We start from the raw sequence: 13,669 nt of genomic DNA, 5'->3' as shown, positions 1-13,669 counted from the left end.
TGTGGACAATATTACCATTGCTGGCTGTTGTTACCATGTGGAGCTGTTGGCCATCACACTGTAAAAAGTAGTTAAATGTTGGTCTGTCTTTGTTCATCTTAGCTGTGTGTCTGGTTCTGGATGTAGGTTACATTGACAGCAACCAACAACCAGAGTCAGATTTCTTGTATTTGTTCACATATTATAAAGATATTCAGAACTTATATGGTCGTTAAATTATCCGGAAGAGTTAAATGTTTATATATTGAACAACATTGAGAATGTCAGTAAGAAAATCTTTTGAAATGTATATTTAAATTTGGGGAAATGTTTGGTTGAGTCTGATCACGGCATGGTAGACAGTCCTGAATGTTGACACAGAAAAGCTCTTTATTGGAGGTGAGGAAGATACCAGACCTTCATTTAACTAAACTACCATCATAGTCTTCATCACTGACATCTTTTCTCTTATAAAACTGGAAGAAACAGTTTGAAAACATTTCTGATAAAACATAAATCTCACCTTGCTGTTGCCTGTCAAAGTTTGTTTTTGATAGACATAAAAAGTTCCTGTTTCCTGCCTTCTGATTTCAACATAATTTCAACTATAACTGTCAGGAAAATTAAAAGAAATTAGCATAATTTCTTCTTTGCATCTGAGCGCAGAAAAACAAGTGTCTCTATCTCTCGCAGGAGTTCCTCATCACTTGAGGCCTTCTTCATCAGCTGAGATAGGAACACACACACACACACACACACACACACACACACACACACACACACACACACACACACACACACACATACACACACACACACACACACACACACACACACACACACACACACACACACACATACAAATAAGTCATGGTTAAAATGTTTTTACATTTTTTATAACACTCATTCCAATACATTACCTTCATTTGTGGGTTAGGGTTCACAAACAAGTTAACAAAACCAACACATTTGATCAAATCCACTCAATATAAAACACAAAATCAACATAAAACAAATCAATAAAACAGAAAATATATATTAGACAAACAATCCACAAAACACAAGACATTAAAGAAAACCATTTACTGTCACGGTGTGTGTGTGTGTGTGTCTCTGTCTGTGTGTCTGTGTCTGTGTGTGTCTGTGTGTGTGTGTGTGTGTGTGTGTCTGTGTGTGTCTGTGTGTGTGTGTCTGTGTCTGTGTGTGTCTGTGTGTGTGTGTGTGTGTGTGTGTGTGTGTCTGTGTGTGTGTGTGTGTGTGTGTGTGTGTGTGTGTGTGTGTGTGTGTGTATGTGTATGTGTATGTGTATGTGTGTGTGTGTGTGTGTGTGTGTGTGTGTCTGTGTGTGTGTCTGTGTGTGTGTGTGTGTGTGTAACATGGAATGTTCTGTTGTTTCTCAGGATGTTGGAGGATTTCCTGACATTCTTCATAATAGTTTAGTTTAGTTCAGTCATTGAAGTCTGGTTTTACATAAATATATAAATGTTAACACCATGTCAGATCAGCCAAAGCAAAAAGGTTAAAAGGTTTCACTGATACTAATTCTTTGTTTTTAAAACCATAAACGTTCCAAAAACTAGTTAAAACTAGTCAAGCAATACTTTTCACCAAACTCCATTCAAATCTGTCCCATTTTAAGATCTATTCTTTACCTCTTTAATACCTTGACTTTTCGTCTCACTAACAAACAACCAACAAACAAACAAACATACACACAGGATGAAACAAACAACCAGTGAAGTGTTCAGTTTTAATACTTTGACTGTTTTTTTTTCTGTACAAAAAGATCATCTTTAAATTCAAGATTTAGTCAATGAAGTCTGGTTGTAAATGTTTGATGTTGATGAAAACAAACCAGTTTTACATGAAGAGAGGGGGAGAGACGTTCACACACACAGAGAGAGAGAGAGAGAGAGAGGGGGAGAGAGAGAGAGAGAGAGAGGGAGAGAGAGAGAGAGGGAGAGAGAGAGAGAGAGAGAGAGAGAGAGAGAGAGAGAGAGAGAGAGAGAGAGAGAGGGAGAGAGAGAGAGAGAGAGAGAGAGAGAGAGAGAGAGGGAGGGAGAGAGAGAGGGAGAGAGGGGGAGAGAGAGAGAGAGAGATATTTCACAAAAACACTTTTACATATTTATAAACCTCAGTATTTGTTTAAAAATAATGTAATCCGGTAAAAACTTGTGCAAAAACCAACTCTTCATCAACAACGGAACAAACAATGTCATTAAAACACCAACGCTGTTTAAAAGCATCAATGTCTCCAGTGTGTTTATAAAACCTGATGTTACAGAGCCAGACTGTCCTGGTCTCCTGTCCCTCTCTGTTCTGATGTTACAGAGCCAGACTGTCCTGGTCTCCTGTCCCTCTCTGTTCTGATGTTACAGAGCCAGACTGTCCTGGTCTCCTGTCCCTCTCTGTTCTGATGTTACAGAGCCAGACTGTCCTGGTCTCCTGTCCCTCTCTGTTCTGATGTTACAGAGCCAGACTGTCCTGGTCTCCTGTCCCTCTCTGTTCTGATGTTACAGAGCCAGACTGTCCTGGTCTCCTGCCCCTCTCTGTTCTGATGTTACAGAGCCAGACTGTCCTGGTCTCCTGCCCCTCTCTGTTCTCCACCCTTTTCTTCCTGCTTATATAAATCGCCATTTTGGCTTCATCTGAATAGTAATTCAGGAGCTGTCACTTTTCTTTTTGTGCCTTTTTGTAGGCAGATCCCATAATAAAAACCCTCAGTAAAAACAACATCAAAAGACTAAAAATCAATGTTAAAAGAGAGAAGAACTCTGTGTCTCTTACACTCTGTAAAAACATGGTCTCTCGAAGGTTACAGAATGGACACTGGTTAAGAACAGTTGGGTTAAGAGCAGAGATAAAAGCATTGGAGGCGACAGCACCATGTAAAATCCTCCACTGGAGGTCAGCGGTCCGTTGTTTTGAGAGGAGGCTTGTAAAAAAACCCTCCACTGGGGACGGGACTGGTCCCCCCTCAGCTTGTCATTCCAGACAGTGGGGGGTCTGACACTCTTTTTTTTTATTTTTATTGATAGCTTTCACACAGTTCTGGTAAAACGTCACTTTATCTGCTCCGTGCAGGGTAGGTTTGCCCGGGCTACTGACAGCTAGCAGGGTAAACCTCCGGGAACGGGTCTGTGGTGTCTGGCCTAGCCTCTCACCGGCAGTACTCCATGAGGAGTCTCCTCTCTCTCCCACTCAGCTTTTGTGTCCATAGGTCCAGGAGTCTTTGTGCGACCCGGATGGATCTCATGCCCAGGAGAAAGCCCAGAGCCCCGGTCCCCGATAGACCAGGCCCTGCTGCCTCCACCAGCTGCTGCAGGCTTAGAGTCCCGGATCGGTTCAGGGCTGCCAGCAGCCCGGGAACCCCGCTGCTGATATCAAGTCTGCTCCCGTTGATCAGCGACTCCTTCAACAACAGGTGCAGAGAGTTAGACCCATCACACAATTTACAGTTAAAAAGGACCCAAGATTTAAAAACGCCCTGATAAAAAGGAGGAAACCCACTTAACTTTAACATTTTTGGATCAGTTAAAAACAGAGCAGCGTCCAGCCCCAGTTTACTCCCATGTCTGAGGATCCAGCTGGTCACGTTCCTCCACACCAAGTCAGACAGCCCCGTCAGAGACTTCTGTATGAACTGAAGTCTGAAGGTGGCCGTTCTGCTGGCCAGGTGGACAAGGCCCTGCCCCCCCTCCTCTCTTGATAAAAACAACACCCCCTGTTGCACCCCAATGGAAATCCACCATTTTCCTCTGGATCTGAGCCAGTAGGCCTGATGGGGGGTCCACACAAGAAAAACGGTGCCACAAAAGGGTTGCACCGAGATTATTTACTTATAATTAGACTATTTACTTTACTAAAACTCTGCCTCTATATGACATTTGAGGGAGCAGCCACTCCCAGTTTCTCCGTACCATGACCTCATTACCGTGTGTGTGTGTGTGTGTGTGTGTGTGTGTGTGTGTGTGTGTGCATCTGTGTGTGTGTGTGTGTGTGTGCGTGTGTGTGTGTGTGCGTGTGTGCGTGTGTGTGTCTGTTAATGTGTCTGTGTGTGTGCGTGTGTGTGTGTGTGGGCATGTGTGTGTGTGTCTGTTAATGTGTGTGTGTGTGTGTGTGTGTGTGTGTGTGTATGTGTCTGTTAATGTGTTTGTGTACATGTGTGTGTGTCTGTTAATGTGTGTGTGTGTGTGTGTGTGTGTGTGTGTGTGTGTGTGTGTGTATGTGTCTGTTAATGTGTTTGTGTACATGTGTGTGTGTCTGTTAATGTGTGTGTGTGTGTGTGTGTGTGTGTGTGTGTGTTTTGTGATTTACAACCTTGCTGGTTCAGCATGTTTAGTTTCAATACCAGTTTGTTGAGTGAGAAGTTTGAAGTCTTTTTCATTAGACTGCTGACCTTGCACTAACCTGCAACCTCAACTGACATTATGCAGTTTCATGAATGGATAGATTGGTGGTTACTTTTATTGCATATGTTATGTAAAACGTACTATCATGTGGTTTGTCATTCAACCTTGTTTAAAATGAGACATATCCCACGAAATATGAAGTATACTCTTCAAATTTCTCTCTCGTACTGAGCATTTGTTTCTCATTTGTAAAGAAGCTCTTTTTCCCTGTGCAGCTACAGTTCAGTTTTGTTCATCACAGTACAAGCCACTTGCTTGAAAATGTGACATCAAATGTCCATCCAGATTATAAAGTATAAACAGTAATAATGCTGTACAGGCGTGACACATATTGTTATAACTCAACACTAGCAGTGGTCAGCCCATTCTGGCATTGCTACACATGCAGAGATCAGTCTTTATGTCACTGAGATTCTCTCTTCACTTCACTGCTGCTGAAGTTTGGGACTTCACTTTCATCTAACACACATTCTTCACTCTCACTCATCCGTACAGACCTTCCTCAACGTCTTCTCACTCACTCTGCTTGGTTTTGCTTCACTGGAGGTATTGTTTGCCTTCCTTCTGCGTTTAGGAGTCATTTTAGATTTAACTGCTGCCTCCTCCTCCTCCATCACTATCTCCTCCACCTGTTCACTCATCTTTACACTTGGTTCAACTGTTTAATTTACCTTTTCATTAACCTCATCAGTCTGCACCTCACCTGTCTCCCCTGACTGTCTCCCCTGACTGTCCCTCCTGTGTTTCCCTGACTGTCTCCCCTGACTGTCCCTCCTGTGTTTCCCTGATCTCACCTGTCTCCCCTGACTGTCCCTCCTGTGTTTCCCTGATCGCCCCTGACTGTCCCTCCTGTGTTTCCCTGATCTCACCTGTCTCCCCTGACTGTCCCTCCTGTGTTTCCCTGATCTCCCCTGACTGTCCCTCCTGTGTTTCCCTGATCGCCCCTGACTGTCCCTCCTGTGTTTCCCTGATCTCCCCTGACTGTCCCTCCTGTGTTTCCCTGATCTCACCTGTCTCCCCTGACTGTCCCTCCTGTGTTTCCCTAATCTCCCCTGTCTCCCCTGACTGTCCCTCCTGTGTTTCCCTGATCTCCCCTGTCTCCCCTGACTGTCCCTCCTGTGTTTCCCTGATCTCCCCTGACTGTCCCTCCTGTGTTTCCCTGATCTCCCCTGTCTCCCCTGACTGTCCCTCCTGTGTTTCCCTGATCTCACCTGTCTCCCCTGACTGTCCCTCCTGTGTTTCCCTGATCTCACCTGTCTGTTCCCCACACATACCTTCACCTGTTGTTTTTTTTTCTTTTTCTTTTTCTTCACCCACTACACTTATCCCTACTTCACTCACAACTCAATTCCTATTCTCTCCCACATCATTCACACAAACACCTGGTGTATCTACAGTACTCACCCGGTGCGTCTGGTCAGACATGGCATCGCCACACTGGAGTGGGCGCCAGCCGCTCAGAGGCAGTAGCCGGCTCCGTGACAGCAGCCGGCTCCGAGACAGCAGCCCCCCCCCGGACGGGAACCGGGAGGATTCAGATCACCTTGTCTCGGGAAGGCCTTCACCGTGTGTCCCGCCTCTTCACAACCAAAACATTTCATCCCTGATGAAGTTGCAAAAATCACGTATTCATAATCATCTACCTTGACATGGAAGCGGAGGTTTAGCTCCTCATTCCGATGGTTCAGTATCACATACAGCTGTCAGCAGTGAGACACGACGTGTTTCAGCTATTTTCAAGATATGTCACCGGCACAGCTGATCCAAACATATCCAGTGAAAGTTAACTTGAGAGCGTTGTAACAAATAAGTCGTTTAATCCAATGAATGACTGTATATACTGGTTGGAGAGCTTTTGTGTGTTCCACTGTGGTTCCTGCATTACTTACGTGAATACAAATGTTTTGAAACAGTTTTTAATTCAACTCTGTAATGTGTGAGAAATGGCAGAGTCATATTTTAAGTGATGCACCAGGGGTGCTCATATGGCTCTAGGTGTGCTGTCATGCTGATTTGAGCATGTTCTAAATGTCTAGTTGACCAATCAGATTGTCTGGTCGGATCTACTTGTTGTATAATGTCAATTAATGTGTGAATTATTGTCAGGATAAATGGATGAGTTGTTCCGTCTCTAAAATGTGGATCAGTGTTCCCCAAAGCTCAAGATGACGTCCTCAAATGTCTTGTTTTGTCCACAACTCAAAGATCTTGAGAAACTAGAACATATTCACATTTAACAAGCTGACATCACAAGTTTACCTCTTTTATCATAAAAAATTACTCAAACTGATTATCAAAAAAGTTGATGATAAATGTAATAGTTGACAATTAATCCATTAATTGATTAATCTTTGCAGCTCTACTGTAGATCTACAGTAGATGACGTATTAATAAGAACCAGATACCTTATATTAGTACTAGAACATATTGGTGTAATAACCTTTGAGGTTTGGTTTAGGGGACAGTATGTTTGAGATTCTCCATATTTGAGTAATATGTTGATTATTAGTCTGATAGTTTGTTCTGTGAAGGTTTCCCTTGTTGGACATATTAACTAAACTAGTGGACTCATAATCAACACTAACTATAAATATAACAGGCTCTCTAATCACCTGGGGCAAGTTTTGTTTCATGCAATTATAATTATTAATTATTTTATTGTATTTGCTGCAACACCTGAATTTCGTCTCAGGTGATCAGTAAAAGTCTTCTAAAGAGAACTCCTCCCTCACTTCTCCTCTGGTTAAACTGATGATATGAAGTCAAACCGTTTCTGTGAAATCACGTGACATTAAAATTTTCCAAAAAAGTTTCCCCCCGTCTCTGAGACAGTTTCTGTGAAACCATGGGACCACCGAGCATCCTCCCTCCCTTCATGTTTGCTGATGATTTGAAGTCAAAGTATTTCTGTGAAATCATGTGACCACAGAGCGTCCTTCCCCTTTCTGCAGATATCTATATAAACTGTTCTCTCTCTGCCTCCCCAACATCACAGACCAAAAACACAGGTAAGAACTCTTTAGAACTGGAAATACTTTACAATGATAAGATCTGGAGACACATCAGATATATATGCATGACGAAAATGTATTTGCCATAACTAATAACTGAGCATACTGCCTTACATTAATATAATTTATTTTCTTTCTTCCAGACAGTTTCTGTAGTCGCTGCGTCACCAATCTTCAGGAACTTCAGATCATTTCTCTGGACCTCTTTCTGGGTGGACCAGGACTTTAAAAACTCAGGTATGTATCACAGGTTGGATGTTTTTCTGCTGAATCAGTCTGTCTTACTGTTTGTTACATCAACTGACCTTTCAAAGGTTTTCCTAGAAAAGAAAAGAAAGTAAAGTGTTTAAACTGTTTGATAAATGGCCATAATGTGAGATGTTTAACAGCTCTAACTCTGCTGGACCCTCCAGTCGGTCCAGTGTTGCTGTGTTGTTGGTCGAGCATTTAAAGGACTTAACCTTTGTGTTGTCTTCCCGTCGACCATGCACCTGTTGTCCTCTTGGTCTTTTTTGCCAGTTTATAAAGCATGAAGTATAAATTATCACCCAATTCTGTGTTACATCTCCTTAGTCAAATTCTTTCCAACATATTACCACTAGTTTTACACTTATTTTTTTAATATATGGTCAAAATAAAATCCTTTATATAAAATTATACCTAATTTCTAAGTTAAAAAAAGGTGAAATTATGAATTATTTGACTAACAGTTGAGATCAGAGGAACATAGATGGACTCCATAGGTGGAGTCAGGCTGAGGCGGAGAGACCGTGTGTGTGCGCGTGTGTGTGTGCGTGTGTGTGTGTGTGTGTGCGTGTGTGTGTGTGTGGGTGTGGGTGTGCGTGCGTGTGTGTGTGTGTGTGGGTGTGTGTGTGTGTGTGTGTGTGTGTGTGTGTGTGTGTGTGTGTGTGTGCGTGTGTGCGTGTGTGTGTGTGTGTGTGTGTGTGTGGGTGTGTGTGTGTGTGTGTGTGTGGGTGTGTGTGTGTGTGTGGGTGTGTGTGCGTGTGTGTGTGTGTGTGTGTGTGGGTGTGTGTGTGGGTGTGTCTGTGTGTGGGCGGCTCTCCAGTGGTGGTTACTCTCTATAAATACATTCTTATTTGATAAACAGTTGACACAAACAGACAGTTGACTTCTCTTTTAACTGCAGCGGACATTGATACAATGGCAACCATGGTCGGAGGATACGGTCCTATAAGGGTCGCCAATAAGGAAACTCAGGAGATTTGTCATCAGGTGAGCTTCTATCTACCTTCATTCTTCACAACCTCCACACCCAAGGTCTGAATTATCATCATATTTATTTCCTTCATACACAGGTGAAGACCCATGTGGAGAAAAAGACAGGAGTGAATTATGTGGAATACAAAGCAGTTGAATCCAGGTTTCAAGTTGTGGCAGGAATAAACTACCTCATCAAGGTAAATAGATATGTCTTTAATATACAGGTTGAATTATTAGTGAGATGTTGTTGAACCATGGCAGGTGTGTGTGTGTGTGTGTGTGTGTGTGTGTGTGTGTGTGTGTGTGTGTGTGTGTGAGTGTGTGTGTGTGTGTGTGTGTGTGTGTGTATGTGTGTGTGTGTGTGTGTGTGTGTGTGTGTGTGTGTGTGTGTGTGTGTGTGTGTGTGTGTGTGTGTGTGTGTGTGTGTATGTGTGTGTGTGTGTGTGTGAGTGTGTGTGTGTAGAAGGTCCTCACTGCTCAACATCACCAGATCAACATGAATACATGTGTTCAGACGTCTAATGTTCCTCTTTTCTTCTTGCAGGTTCATGTTGGAGGAGCGAACTACATTCATCTGGAAATCTTCCAAGAAATGAGGAACGGAGGAAAGGTTTCTCTGACTAATGTAAAGGATCATCAGACCAAAGACAGCCCCCTCGAACCTTTTTAGAAACTGATCCCAGAACCAGTCTCACCAGTAAAACACTTAAAGGCTGCAGTCTCATGTTAAAATCTTCTGCTTCTTTATTCTGAAATGATTTAACATTGATTCTGAATGTATTAAAGGTGCCCTGCCACACAAAACCGTTTGTCCTTGTATTTTTTGAAACATGTTAGGTCCATATGTGTTTGTGTTATGTGGTGAATGTGAAAATGAACTGCTACCTCCTCTGTCAGCTCTAGCCACTCAACAGAAATAAGAGGAGAAATCAGGCCAATTACAAAAGCTGGTCAGTCTGACACTATGTTGCCTGAGCTCATTACTATTCATGAGCTCGCCCAGTTGCGCTGGGTAAAGGATGCTAATAGCCATGCTCTCATTGGCTAGTTGTTAACTTAGCTCATTGAATATTCATGAGAACTGGCAAAAATTAAGCTGAGTCTTCCTGCAGGCTTTCTATACCACGCTAGAATGGCTTGAAACAAGGTAACCAAGGTCCATGGTAGAACTTCAGATGAAATCCGTGTGGCGCCCTGCCACCTTTAATATTCTGCCACTATCCTACAGCGTCTGTGACTCATTGATTGTTTACTAGAATTGATTTTCCTGACACTGGGAGTTTTCTTAACCCTCATGTTGTCCTCGGGTCAAATTCGTCGGGTCAAAACTTCTATATGTAACAGTTTCAGAGAAAGTAGGATCCAAGTGCAGAGACAGCAAGCAGTGGTGAGCTTGAGGATTTAATAAACAATAATCCATACAACAAAAGAGTCCTGAAGATAGCAGGCAAAATACATAAACAGGAACAGGCAGAATCCCCAAAACAGGAATCACAAAAAATACAAGGAACACCGAGACCAACGGGGTAGACTACACTCTCACAGAATACAATACAATGACCTGTGTAGAGAAATTCTAAAACGACGTGATCGTTTGACTTCTGAGGAGGAAGGAGAGGCTTGGTCCAGTTGAAAGTTAAGCAAAAGGTTTAATAAACACCACGATGAAAACAATCTAACATAGAACATGAAACACTGCCAGCAGTGGACTGCCAGACATGCTTCCCCTTGTGAGGGTCACAGACTGCAGTCCCAAAATCACCTCTGTTTCCGCATTATATTCCTGTGGAATTGTGGGTGTTTTCTTGAATGAAAAGTCTCTCAGGATAAGGACACACCTCTGAATTTCAGGTTTACTCCAGGTCACAGACAAAGGTTGTTTATCATGGTAGTGCCGATTCTATTCACGTGTTCCCCCTGACAGGTGAGTCCTTCACCCTTTATACCTGTTCCCTGACAGGTGAGTCCTTCACCCTTTATACCTGTTCCCTGACAGGTGAGTCCTACACCCTTTATGCAGTTTTTCAACACTTTTTGGGCACTTTTGAAGCTATTATGGCACTTTTTACACTTTTTTAAAAGCTTTTTGACACTTTATTTTAAAGATGCTGTGTCACACAAAACCGTTTTTACTTGCATTTTTTTTTAAATCTGTTTAGTCCATATGTGTTTGTGTTATGTGGTGAATGTGAAAATGAACTGCTACCTCCTCTGTCAGCTCTAGAAATCAGACCAATTACAAAAGCTGGTCAGTCTGACGTGGTGTTGCCTGAGCTCATTACTATTCATGAGCTCGCCCAGTTGGGCAGGGTAAAGGATGCTGACAGCCAGGCTCTCATTGGCTAGCTCTTAGCCAATCAGAGTCAAGCAGCTTAGCTTGTTGGATATTAATGAGAACTGGCACAAATCGAGTGTTCCTGCAGGCTTTCTATACCACGCTAGAATGGCTTGAAACAAGGTAACCAAGGTTACAGTCCATGGTAGACCTTCAGACATCACCACAAAGTCATGAAATACGTGTGGCAGGGCACCTTTACTTTTTTTCAAGGATTTTGGCCTTTTTATTTTTTAGGTTTGTGTGTTTTTCTTTGGGTGTTTTTCCCCAATGTGATGTAAATGTGTTTCTGCAGACTGATCTCATGAAGTGGCGTATGTATGACACGCCAATTCGTATGCCATTTTGGCATGTTATAAAGACGCATACTCACTTTTTAGCATGTTTATCAACGCCGTTTGGCCTCCATTGACCTACACTACTGGTCAAAAGTTTTAGAACACCCCAATTTTTCTACTTTTTTAATTGAAATTTTAGCAGTTCAAGTCCAATGAATAGCTTGAAATGGTACAAAGGTAAGTGGTGAACTGCCTGAGGTTAAAAAAAAAGTAAGGTTACCCAAAACTGAAAAATAATGTACATTTCAGAATTTTACAAAAAGGCCTTTTTCAGGGAACAAGAAATGGGTTAACAACGTAAAGCTGTTCTGCAGCAATGGAGGTTGATCAAGCTTTGAAAGTTGGTGCCATCAATTCCAACAGCTGTTCCAACTTGTCTGGATTACTTACAACCCCCTCTGTTTGTATAGCAGTATTGTTGGAACATACTGTGGTACCATACCCTCGTGAGCATTATTTGAACAGTCTAGTACTGCAGAAAGTAGTGTGTTGCCATAAAATTGGCAGGGAAAAGGCAATTAACAATGGAAGAGAGACAGACCATCATAACACTTAAGAATGTTGGTCTTTCCTACAGGTACTCCCAGTATACATGCTTTAAGTGTTTTTTGTTAGTTTTATAGAAACCTCTGTTGCATTTTTCGCATGAGTATATAAAACAGTATCATCAGCATACATTAGTATGTCAACATCACCGCATACAGATGGTAAGTCATTAATATACTGAATAGCAGCGGTCCTAAGATCGACCCTTGTGGTACTCCCAGTGTGCATGTTTTAACTGGAGACAGAGTGTTATTCACCCTCACACACTGGTGTTGGGCACTCACATATGATTTAATCCAGTTTTTCGTGTTTATGGAGAGGTCATAACTGGCCAATTTGTTTAACAGTGTTTGATATGATTGACAATGTCAAAAGCCTTCCGTAAATCAAGGAAAACTGCTCCTTGATTTAGGTTTGTTTTGATTACTTCAAGGAAGTAGCAGCAGGCTGTTTCAGTAGAATGTTTTTGCTGAAACCAAATTGCATAGGATGTAGAAAAGCCTTGGATTCCAGGTGAGCAATTAGTTGTTCTGACACTATTTTTTCCATCACCTTTGAGATGTCTGCGAGGATGCTGATAGGCCGATAGTTGCTGACCTCCTGTGAGTCCCCAGATTTATGCACAGGGGTAACTATGGCAGATTCCAGGCTACTGGGGAAGATGCTCTCATTTATTGACTTGTTTATCAAAATAGTTAAAGGAGAGGTAATAAATTCTCTATGAAGTTTTAAAAATGCAATATCAAGTCCATATACATATTTTGCTTTGCAGGGTTGAAAGTATTTTGCCAACCACTGCCTCATTTGTAGGTGTCATATTTAGGGCAGAATCGCCACTAACCAGTGTGGAAGGTAGGTGGGTTTTTGGAAAACTCAAACTCAATTTTTGTACAGAATTCATGCAATAGTCATTAAAATGTGTTGCAACAACAAGGCTATCAGTTTGAGTTACAACATTGATTTGGAGCTGTGTATTTTCACATTTGGGTTTTTCCTTTCCAAGCAATTTGTCAATGCTTTTCCAAAGTCTTAAACTATTCCCTTTGGCATTTCTGATAGTATCCAGGAAGAAGTTTACTCTTGCTGTGTGTGTGTGTGTGTGTGTGTGTGTGTGTGTGTGTGTGTGTGTGTGTGTGTGTGTGTGTGTGTGTGTGTGTCTCGTGCCAAGAACACTATCATTCTTTTGTAGGTGTGGTTTTTATAAAAGTGAACACGCTCTAATTCTCTTTGAACAAGATCTGATTTTTATCAAACTAGTATCCCAGCTTTACTTGCTGTATATCTTGATGTTAAAATATGAAACGTTGCATTACAACCTGGTTGTTATGTTCCAGGTCTCTATAAGTGGAGTTAAAGGTTAGTTTCTATGACTGATGGGAACAACTACCTTTGAAATTGCTCCAGTATTCAATTCAAATGTATTTATAGTGTCAATCTATCTATAAATTGCAGGAACGTCTGTCTGTGTGTGTGTGTGTGTGTGTGTGTGTGTGTGTGTGTGTGTGTGTGTGTGTGTGTGTGGGTGTGGGTGTGTGTGTGGGTGTTAAGCGCATATCTCTCGAACCGTTAGTCTGATGGATTTCAAACTTGACATGTGTCTTGCTACGGACACGAGTAAGTGCAGTGCCATGTTTGACATTGTTTGGATAAGAAACGCAAAAGATATCGTTAAATATATATCGGTAAAAGAAGCACACATTGGCTTTTGCCGCTGTAGCCGCTGGCCACTCCCCCTCTCACACTGCTGCAGCCTTCTCTGTCAGGTAAATCTGTCAGTCAGTAGTAGAGTATACAGGGGAGTTACATTTGAAGTGGTTTGGGGTCCTT

At 42.2% G+C, this 13,669-nt stretch overlaps 1 protein-coding gene across 2 annotated transcripts in view; it reads left to right on the top strand.

The window, feature by feature from the left end:
• The first annotated feature begins 8,497 nt into the window (after positions 1–8,497).
• Positions 8,498–13,669, top strand: part of LOC116060809 (cystatin-A1-like) — a 38,828-nt gene continuing 33,656 nt past the window's right edge. The window contains exons 1-3 of one of the 2 annotated variants that reach the window (XM_031314556.2): positions 8,498–8,635; positions 8,719–8,820; positions 9,168–9,394. In XM_031314556.2, coding sequence (XP_031170416.1) covers positions 8,564–8,635; positions 8,719–8,820; positions 9,168–9,293 — 300 coding nt within the window. In that variant the 5' untranslated portion in view covers positions 8,498–8,563 and the 3' untranslated portion in view covers positions 9,294–9,394. Of the gene's footprint in view, positions 8,636–8,718; positions 8,821–9,167; positions 9,395–13,669 lie in introns of those variants that run through there. The other variant, XM_036003511.1, reaches the window with a different exon arrangement.

Source organism: Sander lucioperca, chromosome 7 (assembly GCF_008315115.2).
Source record: "Sander lucioperca isolate FBNREF2018 chromosome 7, SLUC_FBN_1.2, whole genome shotgun sequence".
In the NCBI taxonomy this organism is placed as follows: domain Eukaryota; kingdom Metazoa; phylum Chordata; class Actinopteri; order Perciformes; family Percidae; genus Sander; species Sander lucioperca.
The sequence above is the reverse complement of the archived record's forward strand: the minus strand, read 5'-3'. Positions and strand labels throughout refer to the sequence as shown.